Below are 24,001 nucleotides of genomic sequence, written 5' to 3'. Positions count from 1 at the left end.
CAGCATTATTTTGCAGGACAGAGAGTTCCCATGGGGGTGTGTGGTGTGCGTTTCTGTACATCTCATGTGTGTACTGGTGCACATGAGGGCAAGTGCACCCATGGAAGTGAAAGGACAACTGTTAGTATTGGTCCTTGGGTGCAGTGCGTTTTGTGTGTTTTAGGGCAGGGTTTATTTGATTTGCATTTCCCTGATGATTAAGGATGTTGAACATTTTTTCCAGTGCTTCTCAGCCCTTCAGTATTCCTCAGTTGAGAATTCTTTGTTTAGCTCTGTACCCCATTTTTAATGGGGTTATTTGAATTTCTGGAGTTCAGCTTCTTGAGCTCTTTGTATATATTGGATGCAGCGTTATTTATAATAGCCAGAAGCTGGAAAGAACCCAGATGTCCCTCAACAGAGGAATGGATACAGAAAATATGGTACATTTACACAATTGAGTTCTACTCAGCTATTAAAAACAATGAATTTATGAAATTCTTAGGCAAATGGATGGATCTGGAGGATATCATCCTGAGTGAGGTAACCCAATCACAAAAGAAGTCACTTGATATCCACTCACTGAAACTTACAATGCCCAAGATACAATTTGCAAAACACAAGAAAATCAAGAATAAGGAAGACCAACGCGTGGATACTTCATTCCTCCCTAGAATAGGGAATAAAATACCCATGGAAGGAGTTGCAGAGACAAAGTTTGGAGCTAAGATGAAAGGATGGACTATCCAGAGACTGCTCCACCCGGGGATCCATTCCATAATCAGCCACCAAGCACAGACACTATTGCATATGCCAGCAAGATTATGCTGAAAGGACCCTGATATAGCTGTCTCTTGTGAGGCTATGCCAGTGCCTGGCAAATACAGAAGTGGATGCTCACAGTCATCTATAGAATGGAACACAGGGACCCCAATGGAGGAGCTAAAGAAAGTACCCAAGGAGCTGAAGGGGTCTGCAACCCTATAGGAGGAACAACAATATGAATTAATCAGTACCCCTGGAGCTCGTGTCTCTAGCTGCATATGTAGCAGAAGATGGCCTAGTTGGCCATCATTGGGAAGAGAGGCCTCTTGGTCTTACAAACTTTATATGCCCCAATACAGGGGAACACCAGGGCCAAGAAGTGGGAGTGGGTGGGTAGGGAAGGAGGGCGGGGGGGGGGGGTAATAGGAAACTTTTGGGATAGCATTTGAAATGTAAATGAAGACAATATCTAGTAAAAAAAATATTTTTAAAAAGCCGCACGGAAAAAAAAAAAAAAAAAAGACAGGGTTTATTGACTGGCCAGAAGGCTTTGTTACAGTCTAGGCTGGCTCACAGGCCTGGAGCCCCAGGGATCCTCTGTCCCTAGGTTCCAACCCTGAAATTACAAGATGTGTCATCACTGCCAGGTTTTTGGTTTTTTGTTTTCAATTTCTTCAGGGAATTGAACTCATGTCTTCCTGGTAGCAAGGCAAATTCTACCACCTGAACCCTCTCTCCAGCCCAGGCTAAAGGTTTCTCCTTGGGAAACAAACAGTCTCTTGTTGAAGATGAGGAGGAAAACCAAACCCTGAAGATAAGCTATAAATGCCTGAATTGGATGTGATCTACTTGTCCACTATGTAATCAAAGAGCTCTACAGCACGCTCCTAACAGTGCGTCCAAAACACAATGCACCAGTCTTCCTAGTTTCTCTGGACAGGACAGAACAACTCCCAGGCTGGGATCCTTAGAGGGGTCAGTGAAAAGGGATTTTCTTTTTCTTTTGGTTTTTTCAAGACAGGGTTTCTCTGTGTAGCCTTGAACTGGAACTCACTCTGTGGACCAGGCTGGCCTCAAAAAGTGAATATTCTATAAGACAAAGTTTTAAAGGCCTGGGAATGAGGTTCAATGGCAGGACTTCTTTTAAAGGTTACAATCGTGTGTGTATGTGTCTGTCTGTGTGTGTGTGTATGTGTCTGTGTGTACGTGTATGTATGTATGTGTATGTGTGTGTCTATGTGTGTGTATCTGTGTGTGTGTGTGTGTTTCTGTGTGTGTGTGTGTATGTGTCTGTGTGTATGTGTATGTATGTATGTGTATGTGTGTGTATCTCTGTGTGTGTGTGTGTGTGTGTGTGTGTGTGTTTCTGTGTGTGTATCTATTTATATGCATGGTGTGCAAGTGCACAAGCCTAGGCCAGAAGGGTCAGGTGACCTCCTCTGTCATTCCCTGTCTTTCCCTGAACCTAAACTTGCATTTTCTTAAATAGGCTGGAAGCCAGCAAGTCCCAGCGATCCCCCTGTCTCCTCCCCTTTGGAGCTAATGCTACAGGTGTGTATGGGATGCCCAGGTTCTTACACGAGTGTTAAGATTATATTCTTATTCTTCTTCTTTTTTTTTTTTTTTTTTGTTTTTTTGTTTTTTTGTTTTTCGAGACAGGGTTTCTCTGTATAGCCCTGGCTGTCCTGGAACTCACTGTGTAGACCAGGCTGGCCTCGAACTCAGAAATCCGCCTGCCTCTGCCTCCGAGTGCTGGGATTAAAGGTGTGCGCCACAATGCCCGGCTATATTATTCTTATTATTGTGCAGTTAGTGTTCTTAATCTCTGAGCTATCTCTCTAGCCCAATAGAACACTTCCCTAGCATGCCCACGGCTCTAGCTTCAGTCCCAACACCTCATTAAACAGTCATACACAACCTTGAAACAGGGTGGTAATGCATATCTATAATTCCAGCACTGAGGAAGAAGAGGCAAGAAGATCAAGGGTTCAAGACCACCCCCAGCTACGTAGTAAAATCAAGGTCAATGTGGTCTTCATAAGAGCCTGCCTCAGAAACTGAAGACTTAGACAGTTTGTAGGAGCCACTGAGGTTCCTTGGCTCCCTTTCCTGAGTCCTGATGACACTCCTGTTCTTTCTGCCTCTTTCATTTGGATGCTGGTCAGAAACTCTGCACAATTTTTCTGTAACCCTGGACTTCCCTAGTCTTGCTCTGAAGCTGGACTCCCCACCATTTGCCTATGGTGTTACGGCCATGTGGCTGACCTCCATGCTGGCTTAACTCAAACAGCAATGGGTTTGGTTTTTTTGGGGGGGGGCGGTATTTGTTTGTTTGGATTTTTGTTCTAATTTTTACTTCACTTTTCCATTCTTCTCTGGGCAATGGCTCAGATTTATAGCTTGCCTGTCCTGGGGTTTTTTTCCTTTAAACTCTAATAAGATGGTCCTTGAAATTACGATAAAATAAGTTTATCACAAACTCTTCAGTTTGTGATCTCAATTACATGTATTAAGCATGATAATCATGCCACTTAAGGGTCACTCTAAAAGTTCAACATCTTAGGTGGTGATTGGTTTTGAGAACAAATTAGAAGCTGGAACTGTGGCTTCTTATAAACTTGGCAGTAGTAGACACATATTCGAAATGCAGTGTCTTGGACATTCTGATGGAGAGTAACAGTAACGTGCTTGCGTGTGTGGAGTCAGTTTCCTGTGCCCCGGAAGCTTGACTGCATTTCCGAAGTGCCCCTAATATTAATGATGTAACATGTAACATGACCTTCAAACTCACTTTACTTCTTTTGTAGTGCTAGAGATTAAACCCAGTGAGGGCTCTACAACTAAAGCAAAGGTGATTTTAAGCCAAGTTTGTGGCCCATGTTTGTAATCCCAGAACACTCGGGAAGATCACCTTCAATTGGAAGGCAACAAGGGCTACACAGTAAGACTATATCTCAAAAAAACCGATTTTAAAATATGGATCTGCACCTAATTAATACATATTTTCAGTAAACATATGACTACCACTTAAATCCCAGGGTAGTTATTCAAGCTTACAAAATTTAAAAAAATAAACTCATTGATGAAATTGAATGATAATTGCTTTACATATGAGATCATTGTGAGTGTGTATCAATGAGCAGGCCATCAATACTTAGGGACCGTCTGTAAGTGTACAGCAGGGCATCAATACTTAGGGACCCACTGTAAGTGTACAGCAGGACATCAATTCTCAGGGACCCTCTGTAAGTGTACAGCAGGGAATCAATCCTTAGGGACCCTCTGTAAGTGTACAGCAGGACATCAATTCTCAGGGACCCTCTCTAAATGTACAGCAGGGAATCAATCCTTAGGGACCCTCTGTAAGTGTAGATGACAGTCCTGACATCCCAGGGACCCTCTGTAAGTGTAGATGACAGTCCTGGCATCCTATATGACCCTAAATCCATACTAGAAACAACAAAAATTTAGCTGGACCTCAAAAGACTAAGTGAATGTCCTGAGGTCTCGGGAACTTAAGGCATGTTCCTCAGCAGCTCCAGCTACCAGTTACGGATGCAAACTACCTACTTTCTTGTTTTTGTTTTATTTGTTTGCTTGCTTGCTAGGAGTTATCAATATGTAGACCTGGCTGGTCTGCAACTAACAGAAGCTCCACCTGCCTCTGCTTCCCAAGTGCTGGAATTGAAGGTGTGTACCACCCACCACACCAGAGTTCTGCCTACTTCTACTGCTAATGACTCCTTCTAAAGATCTGCTGGAATGTCAAAATTCTATAGAAAGAAAAAGAAAAAATAAAAAAGTCAGTGCTCTTAACCACTGAGCCATCTCTCCAGCCCCTCTCGCTTCCCTTCGTGATGGTCTATAAACTGTGAGCTCCAATAAAGTCTTTCCTCCCCAGGCTGCTTTTGGTCACCTTGCCTTAACCCATTCAATAGGACACAAAGCAGGGCAAACACTCACGCTTGGATTAGGCTAGACAGGTCTGTTAGGCCTCCAACTCCGGCAGCTGGTCCTCCAATGGCATTTGTCATCATCCCTGACATTCTAGGGTAACAAGAGACACACCATGGAGATCAGCATGTATTCCTCATGGGAAGAAAATGTCAATGAAATACATCAAGGGACTGGGTCAAATGTGTGAGTGACTGGAATTCAGTGCATTTTTATCAATTCTAATGGTGTGCTTTAATTAGGGGCCCTGCAATGAGAAGGAAAAAGGCATAAGGAGCCCTTTATACTCACAGCTGCTGAACTTGAGGGTTCTGCATTAAACTTGCAGCCTATAATTGAAAAATAGAATTGCCCATTAAAATGACAACAAAAATTAAAATGCATAGGGATGTTACAGAGATGCTGTAAGGGCAGAGGAATAAAACCTAACAGTGCCCAACCGAACACGGGGTGGAATTGTAGTGTGCTGTACAAAGGAAATGGGATGGTACAAAAGAGAAGATACTAGAAACTGTCATCAATGGGGGAAATGAGATTATAGACAATTAAAATAGATAAACTAATTAATGGAGGGTATTGCCACTACTGGTCAGACCAACAGGTCAAAAGGGAAAAAGGAAAACTTTAAAAGTATAAAGATGTAAAGCTTAAAAGACACTGCCAAAGAGATATTTGTGACTGATTCTGTTATGGAGACCAGACCAGCCCTTTCCAGCAGGCTGGAGATGGAGGGAGGCCTCCCTGCTTCCTTCACAGAGTAACAACGGCAGGTTGATAGATCTCAGAACTCCATGTTAAAGCATGATCACCCCGGTCCTTTTGTTATTTATCCTCTTTATAATTTTCATCAGTTTCTATTTTCATTTTTTGGCAGTCCTGAGGGTTGAACACAATGCATATGTCCCGACACTGAACTACAGTCTTAGTCCTCACTTTGTTTACGTGTTTCTGTATTTATTTATCTATTTATTCATTCGTTTATTTATTATAGCAGTGCTGAGAAATCAGATCCAGTTGTCAAGAATGCTTTCCAAGTACTCTGACAGTGTGGCCCACCCACAAGCCCACACTGGCCCCTTTTTAAGAGTCAAAGATGTGCCTTTAACCCTCCTCTTTTGCAGCTCCTACATGGTATTTATTTTAGTATATAGTAGCTTACAGACTAAATTTAATCTGAAGCTAAATTCCATTTCATATTACAGTAATATGAGGGCTAGAAATGAGCAAGCCAGGTTTTAAAACATCAGAGGCTTACAAAGGAGTATCTATTTGCCAGCGAGTAGGTAAGAAGGGCAACCAAATTGAAAAAAGACTGTGTCTTTTGGTTGAACTAAGGATTTAAGGATTGTAAAACACATTTACTTGAACAAAGATGAACAGGAACAGATTCCTGCCATTTTAGGAACACAGCATATGGTAGAATGTATATGGTTTTGTTTTGAGACAGGGTTTCCCCATGTAGCCAAGGGTGGCCTCAAATTCCTGTGTACCCAAGGCTGGCCTCAGCCTTCCACATGCAGGTATTGCAGACATGCACCACCATGCCAGGCAGTGGAACGTTTACATACAAAGTATGCCGTTAGTAACTCCAGGGGTACTGTAGACCCAGGTAACACCCTATGCCCACCAGATCATAGAATCATGGTTGTTTTTCAAAGAACTGTAAGTTATTTTGGTTGGCTTGAAGAACTAGAGATTGTTGGCGGGACTAGAGATGTGGCTTAGTTGTTTAGGATGCATGAAGCCCTGGGTTCAGTCTCCAGCATTGCATAAACTGGCTAACTCGTAGGGCATGCCTGTAATCCCAGCACTTAGGAGGCCTGAAGAACAAAATACTCAAGGTCACCTTCAGCTACATACTAAGTTTGAGGCTAGCTGAGGCAAGTTTGAACCTGGGCTACATGAGAGCCTGTTTTTAAAAACTCTTAAGACAGAAAACAAGTTTGGGTAATGGCTATAATCAAAATCCTCAGACAGCAGTTGGTAGATATATCTTCCTAGGACCAGTTTGATACAACTTTCGGGTTTTAAATTACATTCATTTATTTATGAGAGAATTGAGAGAGAGAGAGAGAGAGAGAGAATGTGTGCCACAGTGCTTGTGTTGAGAGAGAGAGAGAGAGAATGTGTGCCACAGTGCTTGTGTAAAGGTCAAAAGCCAAATTGTGGAAGTCAGTTGTTTTTTTCCACCATGTGTGACCTCAGATGACCAGGTTTATGTAGCGAGCACTGTAAACTGCTGAGCCATCTCACTAGCCCAAGACAGTGGTTTTTAAACTTTCATATTTGCAAACTGACAATCTAATGAAAAAAAAAAGTATGAGTTTTGTCTTATAAAGTGTACATATCCACACAAACACTGACTTTTATATTCTAGTTTAGGAAGGTATGGGCTTTCTAAAAACACCCTGGCTTCCTCCGAGTTGAGGCACTCCTGTCTTAGCCTCTGCCATGAACATCTGCCACTCACTCACTGGAAACCCCTGTGTTTGTTTCTTTAAAAAAAAAAAAAAATATGGATCTGGAGCCTGTACTCTCAGTTCCTTGAGAGGCTAAGGCAGGAGACTCACTTGTGTTCAAGAGCTATGGGTCGACTCCAGCAACTACTGAAAAATTCCATCTCCCTAAAAAGAATGGCAGAGAAGGAGAGCAAATATATAGCGGACAGCAGGCAGCAGATCAAAAGGGAAAGAAGTAGACTCACCATGGTGATGAAGGCCGGGTTATTTATCAAGCTAGCCATGTCAAAGCTCAGCCCGGTTCCCGTCTGTAAAAGAGTTAGAGCTGAGATTCATTCCAGCCACTGTGATGTTAGTCAATTGTGAGGGACAGGATCTGTTCCACAGAGGCAACTTACAGGGCTAGACACCTCTCTCAACTTCTGTTCTGCTATTTTCAGATTTGACTTATACGAATCATTCTCAGGATCGAGATCCAGTGCCTTCTGGTAGCTTGTAACGGCCTCTTCAAACTTATTCATGGCAGTGAGGGCGAGCCTTTGGAAAGGGAGCAGGGTTATGCTACAGAACAGCAGAAGGTCATGCTCAGAGCATTCAGGGACCTAGCATTCAATTCTAACCCTCATTATGTTATGGTTCAGAGAGAGTACAATCAATTTTCCCCAACTCCAAGATCCTGTAAGCTTCAGTCGTCTCCTTTCTGTTCCATTACGCGTGTCCCACACAGTTCATACACTGAAAGCTCAGACTACTCACCTTTCTATTTTCCTTAAGACTGACATGTAAATGAAGTAGCTTGCTTTACGAATCTCTAGGCTGAGCTAAACCAAGCTTTGTGCTTGCAATCCTGTGATCATGTAAATCCATGATGCTGACACTCTTTTCAAGGACCCTAATAAACCAGGAGTGTCAGACCTTCTGACCTTATAACAACACTGTCGCCTACAGGTGTGTTGGGCTGCATTCATAACTATCCTAAGACACATGCAGCCCACAGGCCTCAGGTGGGACATACCTGCATCTGAATGCTATGCATTTGAGAGCATCCATATCTTCCTTCTTAAAACACTTGAACAATAATATTAGTTTCCTAATTTTGTTTTTACTGTTTTACTTCCTATAGCTTTTTAAAATAATTGATTGATTGATTGATTGATTGATTATTGGAGGAAATGGTGCCAGGGGACACATGTGGAGACCAGAGGGCAACTCTGTTGACTCAGTCTTTTCCTTCCACTTTAACATGAGATTTGGGGGTTGACCTAGAGCTGTCAGGCTCAACTGTGCCTTTACCTGCTGACCTATCTTGCTGGCCTCTAGTTTCTCATCTGTTAAATGAAAAGCAGAATGTAGCTATCAGGTGACCAGTTCTGAACAACACGTGACTTGTTAGACAGAATAAGGGTCTTCTGTAACTCAATAAATTATTGTCCCAGGCACAAGCCTGACTATACCTAAATTGTAATGTTTATCATTCCCTACCTATAGTTTGCTTGAAAAATACATCAGAATTAAACAGTAATAACTAAGTATGAAAAGATAGTATTAAGTGTCTTGTTTGTTCTAGATTTGTCTTTTAGACAAATTAATCCTTTCTTTTCTGTATTACCTCACAGACTTCTTACATAGATAAAATTAGAAATTCTTATAACCCAACTAGTTTTCTATTAGTCAACCTTGAAGGATCCTCAACAGAGTTCCTAATTGATCATCATAAAGATTGAAAGCTTACTATGTACCAGGTACTACTTTAAATACTCAGCACTCCACAATTTAAAAAAAAAAAAAGTTCCTAAGTTTAAGAAAATCTCCTTCCACTTGAGGAGCACAGGCAACAAGCATGCACCCAGAATGGGTAATATTAAGGAAAATGACAGTAGTGTTTGCTCAAAAATTGCCACATGCAAGAAGACATGAATGGCAGAAAATAATTACAGAGAAGTTGGGAGAGTACTATCAACCCAGACACAGAAGCAAACACAAAGACGCTAAGAAACATGCAGGTCTTGTAAGCTTAAAGCATAGGACAAAGGCACATGAGGATGGGTCCCAGAAAACAAAGCAGAGAGGGCAGCTGGCTACACTGGGTCATATGGGACTTCTTTATAGTTTAGACTTTTAAACTACAGTTGCAATGTAATGACTATTTGAGTTATGCTTTTAGGGTTTGGTGGACAGGTGTGAGACAGGGTCTCATGTGGCCGAGGGTGGCCTCAAAGTTGCTTTGTAGCCAAAGATGATCTTGAGCTCATGATCTTCTTGCTTCTACCTCCAAAGTGCTGGGACTATAAGCATGCAACACACACACTGTTTATGCAATGCTAGGGCTCCAATCCAGAGCTACCAGCATGCTAGGCAATCATTCTGTCTATTTAGATAGTCAACTCTTCTGGGTTAGACTTTTGAAAGCTCACTCTGGCTTCTCTGCAGAGGATTAACATTGGTGAGGTAGAGAATTGAGGCATAAAGACTAGTTAGAAGGTAACTAAAGCAGAGTAGGTAAGAAATGGCAATCTAGGTTAATCCTATAAGCAAGCTAGTGAACAACTGAATCCAAGATACAAGAGGAAAACGAGGCTAGACCAGATATGCCAGCAGATTAGATAGATACAGACCAACTCCTCAGCTTTGGGCCAAAGCAATGGGTACGTGAGTTCTGATAGAAACACATGAAATTCAACATGTCTATTAAATACTCAAACAGAGATAAAATGGAATGGAATATTTGAGGATGGAGTTCAGACATAGAATTCAAAAGAGTTCCAACAGGGCATGCAGTCGGTTCTCACTCACAGAAATTAAATCCCATAAAGTCTCCATGAACTCGGAACTAACAAATACCAAACAGTGGATTCCAGGGAAAATACATAGTTAGGGATCTAACTAAACTTACTTGTGTTTTTATGGTCCAAGCTATGAAGTGAGTTTGCTCACACAGTTCCTTACAATGCCCAGTCAGTCCTGAAACACCCATGATGGACCTCAAGTGTAGTCAGCTCCATTTTGCTATATTTCTTTCTATTAAATTTGTCTTATTATCACACAGGGAACAATGTTAGTCAGGATATCCACCATCAGGCCTGAACCACAGCATGTATGATTCTCCGTGGCAATGCTTTGGATGTTGTCTGGGCACTCACCCCATCCTTCCGTAGGCCTTGCTGTATTTCGAGTCAATTGCAATGGCTTTCTCGCAGTCCTTGATTGCGTCTGTGTAGTGACTTAATTTGCTTTGAGCAGCAGCCCTGAGGGGGGAGACATTACAATAAGGCAGCAGTCCAGGCTTTTCAGGCACAAAACTGCATGGTTCTGGTCCCTATGTTTACATCACATCACTCTATGTCAAACTGTCTGATTATACAACAATTTAAAAACAGCTTAAAACATCTGGAAGAAAAAGTAGGCTCCCTTTTCCGTTCCCTTTGCTTTAGAAAATACAGATGTGTGGATTATTACAATCCTATTTATGGCCTCTCAATTTGCCTGAGATGCAAACTGAAAACATGGAGACTTTTGGAGCGCTAGGGAGGCATAGAGAGGGGCAGCTGCTATGAATTGGTCACTTTAATAGTAAGGTTAAAACATACCAAAAATTTCCAACCCATGACAACCTCTCCCATTCCTTTACCCCTGACATAGCCTAAGCTTTACTCCTTCAGTCTCTCCAAGGCCGTCATCATCTTCAGCAAACCCCGGAATCTACTTCAGAAGAAGGCTGAAGAGACCAACTCTAGGCAAACAGCATTTGCCTATGCAAACATCTTAGCAATTAGGACCTGCTGATAATGATGCCAACTTGGAAGGGTTCACTCAGGGGAGGAAAGGGGAGGAAAAGCAGAAGCCCTAGAATTCGTACTCGGAGGCCAACAAGGGAGCATCAGCAGCCAGAAACATCTGCATGAGGTCAGGCGTGAGGGCCAGAGCATAGGGTAACAGCTTAGGTTCTCACTGCTCCACCCCACCCCACCCCCGCCAAGGACATGCTGTACCCACTACTCCTAACATGGTACCTCCCAAACTTGAGGTCCCTTCTAGTAATAAAGGCAGAAAGCCCTTGGAGGAAACAGTTACAAACCCAAAACTTGACTTAGATTCCTTTATGATCAACAGACAAAAGCCCATGACAAATGTGCCCCACACTCTCCAGCTTGCTAAGCTTGCCCACAGACTGAGAGACACTCGTCAGTCCCTTCTCCTTTATTCTCTTATAGCCATGTCTAAATTGCCCAAATTGTTTGTTTGTTTGTTTGTTTGTTTGTTTGTTTAACTACCCAGTCAACCTTCTGTCTTCGTTGAAACTAATCAACAATAAGTTCTTTCAGAGACTTCCTGGACTCTCCAGTAACACATATCAAAATAAGAAAATGTGTGTGTGTGTGTGTGTGTGTGTGTGTATGTGTGTGTGCACCTATGTGTGCTCGTGTATGGCAGTCAGACATCTTCAGGTGTCAGTTTTCACCTTTCCACCTTGAGACAGGGTCTCCTCCAGCAGGGTAGTTGGCCCTGAGCCTCTGGAAAGCCTCCTGCCTTCCCCTCTCATCCCCAGAGGCATGCTGGAATTACAGCTGCTAACACTATATAGTTCTGAGATCTGAACTCAGGGTGCTTGGGTTTGCAGAAAATGCATTCAGATCACCAAACGTGTGAAGCAAATGTTGTGCCCACTGAGACAGTCCCCTAGAGAGGATGAAAACACTGTGTTCCTCACTGACCTCATCATGCCTTAAATGTTCCCATTTCCTCTGGCCATCAAAGTACAGATTAGGAGAATCTACTTCTGTCATAGCTAATCTTACAATCAACTTCACTACATCTGGAATTAACTGAACCAGAACAGCTGGGCACTTCTGTGTGGGATTTTGGAAGTAGAATACATACCCATTTGAAGATGAAAGATTGACCCTAAATCTGAGCTACATCAGAAGACATGAGCCACACAAAAGGGCACGAAGGAAGAAAGCTAGCTTTTGCCTTAGTCTCGGTGGTGAGTTCATCTCTTCTGTTCCTGAGGTACTCCTCCCCTGGGCTAAGAGCCCACTTCTTTGGAATTTCAACATAGACTGAAAATGGGTGGCTCTCTAGGACTTCTCTGAGACTCCAGCACTAGATTGGGACTGTTGAGACACCCAGTCTTGTGGACTGAACAACTACTGGAATCCTGGAATTCTATTAGGAGACAGGCAATGTTGGACTACTTAGCACATAGCCTGTAAGCTACTTTAATAAATCTCAGACAAACACAGACAGACAGACAGCTGGCCGGATGGATAGACGGATGGACACACACACACACCCTGAGGGGGGGGAGGATGAATTTTTCATTCTATCAATTCTATTCCTAATACAACTATTATTGCATCCCATCAGCACTGAATATCCAAAGTAAATGGCCAAAATGTTTGTTGGCTCTCCATGAACAGTATTCTATAAAACCAATCCTATAGAAAGGCAGCTAGAAGAGACACTGATAATCCTGGACACTGGAACCAGGAATATAGATTTTCCAGTTTTCTGTAAGAAATATCACATCATGTGTAGATTAGCTCTGATAAAATTTTTGAAGATCAGCTTTCACAACTAATGTGCGCATTAATGGCTGGCACACATGTTCTCCAGAGAGTGGATTTTAAAACAACAAAAGACTCAAACTTTTGCCAGACATGTGGTGTACGTCTTTAATCTTTGCCATAATGTCAGCCCTGGCGAGGCAGATTTCTGTGAGTTCGAGGACAGTCCCCTGTCTTAAATAAATAAATAAATAAACAAATAAAGTCTGTACATGCTTTTGCCCCATTTAACGTTCTTTTTTTTGCCCCCTGCCACGTTCTTTTTTTTTTCAATTTTTTATTAGATATTTCCTTCATTTACATTTCAAATGCTATCCTGAAAGTCTCCTATACCCTCCCCACACCCTGCTCCCCTATCCACTTTTTGGCCCTGGCGTTCCCCTGTACTGAGGCATATAAAGTTTGCAAGACCAAGGGGCCTCTCTTCCCAGTGATGGCCGACTAGGCCATCTTCTGCTACGTATCCATTTGAACTTCTAACTTTATTATACATCTATAACTAAACTGTCACTGGGGTGAGATTAGAGGTGTGTGTCACCAGAGTTACACTGTTGTTTACTTATTTAGAGACAAGATCTCACTATGCATCCCTGACTCTCCTGAAACTTACAAGCAGGTCAGGTTAGCCTGGAACTCACAGAGCAGCAATGTATTTTGAAAGAACTACTTTTAGTCTAGGACTAGCTAGGCTCTTTGTACGTACGACCACCCCTCCAAGTGCACACTGAAGTGGCTAGTATTACGTTTATTTCGCAAGAAATAGATTCTTACAACGGATACGTGACTGTCCAAAGGTTGTATAGAAGAAAGGTAGTAGAACTGAGATTCATCGATCAAGTTCAATCTCAGTCAACTGACTTTAGGAATCTGCTAGGAAAACAGGAAAGCAAAATGCAAAACCATAGGCCCTCATTCCCATCCTCCTGGGAGCTAAGGCAACTAGACGGTGGTACGAGCCATCTTTTCTTACAATGGCCTGATGATTCTGAATTTTATGTGTGTGTGCGCAGGTACACGTGTGGCTGTGTATACATAGCAAGTGTAGGCCAGAGGACAAGGTGCCCTCGACCTTCCTTTTGAGACATGGTCTCTCACTGGCCAGAGCTTATCAAGGAGCCTGTGCTGACTGGCCAAGCGAGACCCTGGGCTCTACCTATCTCTGCTTCCCCAGCACTGAGAGTACAATCATACAACACAGTACTTGGCTTTTTAAACAGTATGGGCTCTGGGGCTTAAACTCGTGTCCTCAAGCTTTCGTGGAAAGGACTTTACCAACTCAGCTCTCCCCAGCTCCCAATTCTGCATGTTTGTTTGTTTGTTTGTTTGTTTGTTTGTTTGTTTCGAGACAGTGTTTCTCTGTGTGGCCCTGGCTGTCCTGGAACTCACTCTGTAGACCAGGCTGGCCTTGAACTCAGAAATCCGCCTCTGCCTCCCAAGTGCTGGGATTAAAGGCTTGCGCCACCACACCCGGCCCAATTCTCCATTTTAAATTACATTCTCCAACCTGAAATGTCTTCCATCTTCCTCACTCTATTCAAATTCCGTGTCTTTCCAAACCACTTCCAACTCTTTCCAAATCACCTGTGGATGTCCATACCAGTTCCCTGCCTCCCTATTCCTTAGGTGATTCACCCACCCATCCCAGTGGCAAGAGCCTCCTAGAGAGAAAGTAACAGACTTCGCACTGAGGCTACACGGATGGAAGAAAAGTGAACACCAAGTCTGTGCAGAAACAGGAGGCAGAGCGTAATGTGCCCACATTCAGTCACTTGCTGTTTCATGGGCAGAGCTGTTAACACGACAATCTACCTGATTCACTAGCACTGGAAATGCCTTCTGTTTCTTCACTAGCTCTCTGGTTATCAAGCAGAAAAAGGCAAATAAACCTTTCTAACTGTTTATTTAATATTTAACAGCGTGTCCTATGGCTGAATCCTCGGGGAAAGAGCCCATTTAAATGAGAAAGGGAAGCATATTCATTAATTTCAATTTAACAGTGATTAAAAGCAAGAATAAATATCACCAAAAATCTCTGAGTATTAGCAGACATAAGAGTATTGGTGAATTCTAATCTCTTGAAAAATTAATTATTTACTTAGGCTCACATTTTTCATGTATTACTCTATAATCAAGCAATTTTACAGTAATATTTATATCTTGTCATAATGTCTCATGAGTACCTGCACACACAAGCACACACACACACATACTCACACACAGACACACATAAACACACTCATGCGCACAAACTAACACACACACAAAACAAAGACTTTAAAGTGAGATGGGTGGGCACATAAGAGAATATGCAGAGGGGATATCTAGGAGAGCCACTCCTACTCAGAGGAGAAGGGGGGTGGGTAGAAGGATTATGAAGGGGGTGCCTGAGAGAGGGGTATTGAATGGGATGCAAAGTAAATAAGTAAAAAATAAAGAAATTAAAATTTAAAAAGATTGGTGGCCTCTGAATGAAGCCTAGGGCTTTATTCTTTCCTTTTTCTCCTTCAGCTTATTTTTCTGTCTTTCAAATTTTTCTCCAGACACATAAGACATCTGCCTTTCAGAGCTGTGAATCCCAGCGTTTCAGGATGAACAGGTTGACATGGAACCACGTTACCTGTTGCAATAATAAACGGCATTGTTGGGATCCAGTTCTATTGCCTGCGTGTAGCAGTCCACTGCCGCAGCGTAATTTTCTTCTTTCATGTGGTTATTGCCTGCAATCAGATCGGGCCAGGCTCTGTCAGCAGAGTGTGAAAAAGTGCAAAGTCTGACCCACGCGGCTCAGCCACAGAAACTACAAACACACGAAGAAGGTCACACGCAGTGTTTTTCAATCACAAAATTGAACCGGGGTCAGTTTTATCTTATACCACAGAGACTCTACCCTTAGTTTCCTGGTGATTGAATCACTTCGACAATATGGAGTCACGGGAATTAATATTTGCATCACATGAAATTCAGCTGTTGGGAGTAAAGGCAGGCATGCCGCTAGGTCATAGATATGTATTCTCTCCCTGTTTGCTTCCTCACTCCCATTTAGAGCTGGCCATACTCCTCCCCTCTCCTTAGCTACCACCTTGAGCTGGACCGGACCTTCCGCTCCTCCTTTCAACACACACACACCTTTGTGCAGCCATGCTAGGACGGCTGCTAGAAGTTAGCTGGCCAAACCAACTCAGCTAATACGCCCAGTTTTAAAAACTTATCTTCATTAATTAATAAAACGGACCCCTCTTCAGTAATACTCTCAGATGTAAGCTTAAAGTTGTTTTGTCTTTGGTTTTGTTTTGAGTTTTGGTTTTGGAAGGGGGAAGGGATGGAAAATTGTTGCTAAAAAATATAAATAAATAACTGGGGCTTGATAGATGGCTCAGCAGTTAAGAGCACTGACTGCTCCTCCAGAGGTCCTGAGTTCAATTCCCAGCAACCACATGGTGGCTCGCAACCATCTGTAATGGGATCCGATGCCCTCTTCTGGTGTGTCTGAAGACAGCAACATAGACAGCAGTATACTCACATTTTTAAAAATAGATAATTCTAAAACAAAAACAACAACAATAACAATAAAGTAACTGTAAGAGCTGCCAAAAAGAAAAGAAAAAAGGAAAAAAGAAAGAAAGGCAGTGGTAAGGCTTCCAGAGTCAAAGCTACTGTAGGTGAGGATGTGAGTGACTGCTAATGGGTAAAAATGGTTAATAACTGATTTGGCCATAAGGTCTGTGAATGTTATAAACCAATGGACTGTATATAATAAAAGAGCAACTTTGTTGTTGTTGTTGTTGTTGTTGTTGTTGTTGTTGTTATTGTTGTTGTTGCTGCTGCTGCTGCTGCTGCTGCTGTGGGACCTTGTACTTTGGGGCTGCATTTTACAATCATTGACATTAAAACATTCTTGTGTCTTTCCTACGAACCACCTTAAATGTGTAGGTGTGTGGTGTGTGTGTGTGTGTGTGTGTGTGTGTGTGTATTACAAATATAGCAAGCACTGTAACCTAAGCTAATGATTAGAAAGCTTCCATCTATAAGATGGTAAATAGGGAGATTCAGGATACAGATGAAATCTGTGGCTATAACACAGCAATAAGGCATTGGTGTGACACTTTATAGCAGTACATGCTATTCTCCTTCCTCTCTCACAGCCCCACCAGGGGACGGCAGCTGGCAGCCCTTGCTGCCTCCTTCCGCTTTTAAGAAGCAGGTGAGACATCCGAAAGCCATGCTCCAGGAGGGTCCTAGCTATGAAGCAGCCTTGATTAACACCTCCAGCCTGGAAGGATCCTTGACGACCCACCAGGGCCATTTGTTTTCGCACAAGACAGAAGAGCCATCATTTAGACTTTGTCCATAGCATGTCTGACATATGACACGTCTCAGTGAAACGAAGACCAGAAGCTTTTGTTAAAGGAGAAAGCGGGAGTGACCCAGTCTCCCCAGCTGTTGTGTTCAAGGAGTCTCATGCTGCCCCTCCCTCTAGCCCACACCTTCCTAACACTCACTGTGTCAAAACAAAACCAAACAAAACGCTCCGCAGGGATTACCATTTCCCAAGGCTGCCGTGCAGAGCAAGTAGCATACAGAACAAAAATACCATTTCAGTTTGCCTTGTACTGAGCACTACCACCAGAGCTAAAACAGCTGCTGCCATGCAGGGCAGTGGAGACCATATACCATCACAGGAGTGTCCACAGGATGCAAAGCCCGAGTGGGAGGAAAACTTCCGAAGAAGCTGCTCCAATTACAAAGCGTACAATTTGCCTCTGGATGGCTGAACTATAAACGCTCTGGGAAACACAGCGCAAGCACAACAAGCATTGGGCGTTGCTTATTTAACGTATAAATTATGAGGTCATGGCACTTTAAGATTTCAAAGGCACTCTGACAATATCATTTTTAGAGGAAACAAAATTGAAAACAGAAACTAACCTACTTTATAATGTAATCCTAAGATAAGACTGAAGAACAAGGATGTCATGAAATATAATAAAATAAACAAGACAGATGCCATATGCATGCATTAATAAACTTCAAAATCCTTTTAAAACATTAATATGAATATGAAAGTTAAAATAACACTTAAAGTTAATTACCTCTTTTTGGTTAAAAAATAAAGGAGAATTGAGTCAAATAGCAAGCAGAGTTCAAAGTAAATAGCCCATAAGGTATTTATTCAGTGAGGCTTAGTGGATACTGGCTAGTCTTGACGGCCTTGGTATTGACAGGCATTCTGTGTCACCAGGCCTCTTACCCATCACATTCACATCCGCTCCAGAAAAGCCACAGGGATGAGGATGGTGCAGTCCTCATCAGCGGAAACTATCATACTGCCACCTCAGAGTTGTCACCTCCAGAGCAACGTGGCGTATTTACCTTCATCCTTCAGCTGGTCCGCCTTTCCCACATCCTCGGGCACTGAGTTTGAAAGCGGCCGTATGTCATTCTGAAATGGAACCAGAAAGTGTTTCCTTATAGCTACACGAAAAGGCATCCCAAATCTATAAATAGTAATAAACTGCACACGTTTCGGCAACTCACCTGTAATTCTTTTTTTTTAATATTTTTTATTACATATTTTCCTCAATTACATTTCCAATGCTATCCCAAAAGTCCCCCATACCCTCCCTCCCACTCCCACTTTTTGGCCCTGGCATTCCCCTGTACTGGGGCATATAAAGTTTGTAAGTCCAATGGGCCTCTCTTTCCAGTGATGGCCGACTAGGCCATCTTTTGATACATATGCAGCTAGAGTCAAGAGCTCCGGGGTACTGGTTAGTTCATAATGTTGTTCCACCTATAGGGCTGCAGTTCCCTTTAGCTCCTTGGGTACTTTCTCTAGCTCCTCCATTGGGAGCCCTGTGATCCATCCAATAGCTGACTGTGAGCATCCACTTCTGTGTTTGCTAGGCCCCGGCATAGTCTCATACGAGATAGCTACATCTGGATCCTTTCGATAAAATCTTGCTAGTGTATGCAATGGTGTCAGCGTTTGGAAGCTGATTATGGGGTGGATCCCTGGATATGGCAGTCTCTAGATGGTCCATCCTTTCGTCTCAGCTCCAAACTTTGTCTCTGTAACTTATCTCACTAAATGTAACACCTGAATAAGTGCTAACATGAAATTGGAAAAGGTCCTCTCGTGTACTTTGATTAGAAATATGATCGGTTGAACTTTTCTAGATAATAACGGGCGCCTAAGGACCAACTCTTTTTCTTTTTTTTTTTTTTTCCTCTCAGTGCTGGACATTCAACCTAGGACCTCAGAAATGCTGACCAGTGCTCTGCTGGCTGTTTGGCTGGAGCACCAGAGTGAAGGTTTTGCCCTTTCACCTGACCTCAGGGCAAGGTCTTTCCCACTAGAATGTCTAGGCCACCTCTGAATCTACTTGATAGCCCAGGCAGGCATCAAACTTGTGATCCTCCTGCCTTGGAGCTCGAGTTACAGATCGAGCTTTCTTTGCCCATAGCCAGAAATCCCATTCCAGGAATGAAATGTGGAATTAATATACAAAGAACAATATCAGAACTAGAAACTTCTAGAGAAGTGTGTTTATTATCCTAAAACATGTATCTCGATACCGTTTATCAATGAAAAGAGCATCTATAATGCTCTCACTTAAAGGCATACAAAAATGTGCACGTGCACGTGCACACACACACACACACATACACACACATACACACACATACACACAAACACTGATTCACGCACTAAGGCTAGGAAGGTGTATTCTAAAAGTTAACAGTAATAATATTTGGAAATAAAGTCTCTTCCTTATGTCTTTCTGTATTGTCCAGTATTTTAAACTAAACTATAGTCATATAGAAAATCATAGGTGAGATGAGCAACAGCATGAGCTTGCATGCCAGCACCTACCACCATCCTCAAACCTCCTAGGCAGAAGTTTCAAACCAAAGGCGCCTCTACAGTAAGCTGAACATTCTGGTGTGCTCTGAGGGACAATGGGAACATCTGTGTCTTTCCATTTATGGAAGACTTGGAAAAATTATATGGTTTTTTTAACTTCACTCTGAAGTTAAGTCAGCAATACTGAAGGGAAAAAAAGGAGTAACTTGTAGCTTTTGTGCCAATGTACGGCACTTAACATACAAGGTAATCCTTCATCTGAAAGTGATAAATGGAACGTGGAAAAGTACTTTGCTAATTAGACAAATACCCACAAGTGTAAAATTACTGACAAAGATTGGCAGAAAGCCTTTTCAATGGGGCACAAGACACAGAAACAGAGAGGAACACCACTCATACTCCTTCACTGCTTAACTGTGGTTCCAAGACATGGTCCCTGCTGAAAGAAACAAGCAGAATTCTAAAAGTAGAGTCATTAACTCCATATTCAAGTGCACTTGAAAAACTAATCATAACGATGTCAAGGCTGCCTCAGGCACACTTCAGACTTTCTCTGCTGCAGTGTTAACATGAGGAGGAGAAGCACAGCCCGAAGACCCACGCAGGGATGATGCTACCACAATTAATACCCTGAAGAAGTAACAGGGATTCACTCTCAACCGCTTTACATTGTAAAACAGTATACAACAACTCTCTCACAATTAAGTCCAATCAGAGAACTACAGCAACAGAGCTTTCGTGAAAGGGAGTGTAGAAGTCAACTGGAGGTTCCTGGAAGACAGGAATAATGGTCATCGGCTGTGATACGGTCAGTCCTAAGTCACTGGAGACACTAGCTAAGGAGCAAGCAAATTTCAAGTGCTGCCGGACACAGAGCCCTTGGGAACCTGAGTGTAAAGATCTGCTTTGGCCATGGACTTATTTGGTGACCAAAGCAGAGTACCTCAGGAAGTCACAAGCTCAAACACAATGAAAAAGACAAAGGGTTCGATCTTAATCAAAGTACGAAGACAAAAGGAAGAGCAAAGTAGCTCCCTACATCTTGTCATACGAGCTCATCTCTTCTAAGACTAAAACTATCAAAGCCCATCTTCATTACAAGTACTCAAAGAGTCTTTTCCGGACAAGTTCCAGAAACAGAGGGCAGGGACTGCGGCTAAATGTGCGGTCAGCAGCACCCACCTGAAGCTGAGCTTACACTTCTTGTAACAGCATCATTCCAAAACCCTTCATTAAGCAAAGCTCAACCACAACACAGAACAACAGCACCCAAAGCGGGCCCTAGGAACACAGCCCAGGGCTCCTGAACAAGCAGTATGTGCTGTTAACTGCTGAGCAATCTCTCCAGCACTGTAGATCTTGGAAATATAAAAATAAACTATAAAAGACTTCAAAGTAGGCAAGGTGAGGATGTAAGAAAGGCTGCTAATATGACCATCTAAAGCATATGCATATGAAGTGAGGTATATTTTAGTTCCTAAATAATATCCATAACATCTATTTCTTTCCACCCAGGCTATTTGTGGACCCAGCCCCTCAACTAGTAAGAACCCAAGATAAAATTGTGTCATATTTGCATCAAATACTAACGAGAAAGAAAAAATGCCTACAGACCTTACAGACGGAGTTTGTGAACATTTCTGTCAAAGGCTGTGAAACTGCCAGATGTGTGTCTTCTGGACTGATCTTAAAAACGGTCTCCAAACACTGGATGGCAACTAGAAATAAAACAAGGGCAGTGAGCATTAGCAACTTTACAAAGGAGCCTTCTGGGTTTCCTTATAGAAATGTAATCTTTGGTAAATTAGTGTTTATGGTCAAAGAACGTAAAGAAAACTAATTGGTCCAGCTGCATAAAGATTTGTGTTTATAGATGAGCTACTGCAGAAAGACAGTAATCTCTTATCTCTCTCTAAAATGTAAATGTTAGCCAGAATATAATTTCTGAAGATACATAGTACATTATATTCTTGTTGAAGGTTACCAGAAAGAAGAGAATAACATTAACTTCTTACATTGCAATAGTAATGTCTAATTAACCAACAATGCATTGAACAAACTAAATGTTATACATCTTTTATATGAGAAAAACAAGATTTCAACTTGATGAACATTAGTAATATTTGGCCTGAAGAAGGCACTAAATATTAATCCTGGCATAGTAACATGAAAAGAGGTCTATTTAGCCGGGCAGTGGTGGCGCATACCTTTAATCCCAGCACTGGGGAGGCAGAGGCAGGCGGATTTCTGAGTTCGAGGCCAGCCTGGTCTACAGAGTGAGTTCCAGGACAACCAGGACTACACAGAGAAACCCTGTCTCAAAGAAAAAAAAAAAAGTCTATTTTAAAATATTCATTCACATATGCAAATTTACTGTGAGCCTACTATGTGTAAAGTTCTGTTCCAAGATGTTAGAGGGACAGCAATAAACATAACAGGAAAAACAAACCACTGTCCATATTATGAAGCAAAATATCCAGCATGCTCATTGATGACCGTAGCCTCATCTATTTTTGGTGGAGGACAAAGTAACTGGTTGGTACAGGAAGGGTGCAAGGTACAGACTGATGCAAAGACACAAGTGGAGATTATGTAAGAATCAAAGACAGCAGATCACAAGGCAGCTTCAATGACATTTTTAAAGAGCGGGACTCTGTGCTACTGGGAAATGGATGGTTTTCAAGGATCTAGTGAAGGAAAATAACTGTCTGCGCTTAGAACTAAACGGCCGGTGGGAATGTTGAGAACAGCCTGGAGAGAGAAGCAGGAAACCAGGTGGGCAGGCTCCCATTCAAATGATACACTGGACTGAGGAGCCCAGATAAGAACCAGCCCTACCACTGCCCTCCCAACACTATGAATAGATGCAAGTACTTTCTGTGAGACTTTTAAAAGATGCCTTATATATTAATTGTAGTCTTGAGGAAAGTATCCCTGTCATAAAATAAATACTATTACTCTTAGTAGCCACAGAAAAAGTGTCCTTAGAACGAATGGTGCATGCTTTTAATCTCAGCACTTGGGAGGCAGAGGCAGGCGGATTTCTGAGTTCGAGGCCAGCCTGGTCTACAGAGTGAGTTCCAGGACAGCCAGGGCTACACAGAGAAACCCTGTCAAAACAAAAACAAAACAAAACAAAACAAAACAAAACAACCAAAAGAACAGGCCTGAATAAAGCACCGAGTTCTCAGGATAAGAAGTAAAAGTATAGTTTAGGGAGAAAACAATGTTTTCTTATACTTCCTTCTATTCCCAGCTGTGTTTTGATATTTTGCCCTCCTCAGTAGCTAGAACTATAACAATGTGGCCTTCTCCTTTTCTATTTCTCCCAAACTGATGAAGCTGCATTTAAAATATTGGACTGCAGGTCTTCTCCTTGCCCAGGCACTTACTTACAATAATACAAAAATACAATAATAAAAAATGCATGTGCATTTACTCTTGCACCCCTGCCCACCCCCCCCCCCCCGGCCCCCACCACAGACTATCATTCTGTGTAGTTTATTGGGTTCCATTACTGGAAAGATCACTCTATGTCAGATGGTCTGCACGTATGTGTCTCATGTTAGGCCATCTCCTTGAGGACCGGGCCTATGAACATATTTGTCTTTCACTTTACCGGAGTCTGGCAAGTAATGGATGGTCAACAAATGGGATCTGTTGGCTTCTCTGTGTACAGTCAAACATCAAACAAGGAAACCGAAAATGATCAGGCCCAGGGTAGAGAGCATTTCTCCTGCCTGCCAAAACCTAAACAGCCAGCCAAACCCAAACATAAGTTCACAGACACAAGAAGAGATCAAGAGAACAAAAGCAAGTTATTAACCAAAAAACCAGACCCCAGAACTTCCAAGCTAAACAAACAGGATGGATTCACTTCACAAAAGTGCTATGTGGAGGGGTTGATGTATTCTGCCCACTAGACTTAGAAACCAAGATACAAACCCACTAAGTAAAAGGCCAAGATTATGGAGTCCAATCCAACACATACATATATGTAATACCTATCACATGTAGGTCCTCTTTCTAGATACTTGCTATAGCAGTGAGCGGGCGCTTAACCTCTTGGAGAAGGGATTGAGATGAGAACCATAATAAGAAACAGAGGCCAGGAGGCTAGGGAGGGCAAGAGCTGAGCAGGAATGTAGACTGCAGATTTAACTTAAGAGTTCAGGGCAGGTCTCCTTGAGAAAGAAATCTGGCAACGGCTTGGAGGAGATGGAAGTGTTATCACTGCAGCAGGTAGAGATGAGGAGAGGCTATCCCAGGCCAAGGAAACAGCCAGCGCAAACGCCTTTAGGCACAAGGATCTGCTAATTTGGCTGACACTAAATGAAAAACAGTAGGTGGACAATATGTCCAAATTATATAGATTCTTTATACAATGACTAAGTAACACAAGGAGTCCTGGC

The 24,001-nt window shown here is 42.4% G+C and overlaps 1 protein-coding gene across 3 annotated transcripts in view; it reads right to left on the bottom strand.

Moving 5' to 3' along the window:
* The window catches only part of Sgtb (small glutamine-rich tetratricopeptide repeat (TPR)-containing, beta), a 32,139-nt gene that overhangs the window by 2,231 nt on the left and 5,907 nt on the right, over positions 1-24,001 (bottom strand). For 2 of the 3 annotated variants that reach the window (NM_001361054.1, NM_144838.2), the window contains exons 3-10: positions 21,204-21,307; positions 18,095-18,164; positions 15,342-15,441; positions 10,298-10,402; positions 7,556-7,694; positions 7,403-7,465; positions 4,990-5,027; positions 4,708-4,791 (exon numbers count right to left, since the gene is read on the bottom strand). In NM_001361054.1, coding sequence (NP_001347983.1) covers positions 4,708-4,791; positions 4,990-5,027; positions 7,403-7,465; positions 7,556-7,694; positions 10,298-10,402; positions 15,342-15,441; positions 18,095-18,164; positions 21,204-21,307 — 703 coding nt within the window. Of the gene's footprint in view, positions 1-4,707; positions 4,792-4,989; positions 5,028-7,402; positions 7,483-7,555; positions 7,695-10,297; positions 10,403-15,341; positions 15,442-18,094; positions 18,165-21,203; positions 21,308-24,001 lie in introns of all 3 variants that reach the window. The other variant, XR_003950448.1, reaches the window with a different exon arrangement.

The sequence above is a fragment of the Mus musculus genome, chromosome 13, assembly GCF_000001635.26.
Source record: "Mus musculus strain C57BL/6J chromosome 13, GRCm38.p6 C57BL/6J".
NCBI lineage: Eukaryota > Metazoa > Chordata > Mammalia > Rodentia > Muridae > Mus > Mus musculus.
Note: the sequence above shows the minus strand (reverse complement) of the source record. Positions and strands in the feature narration are given on the sequence as shown.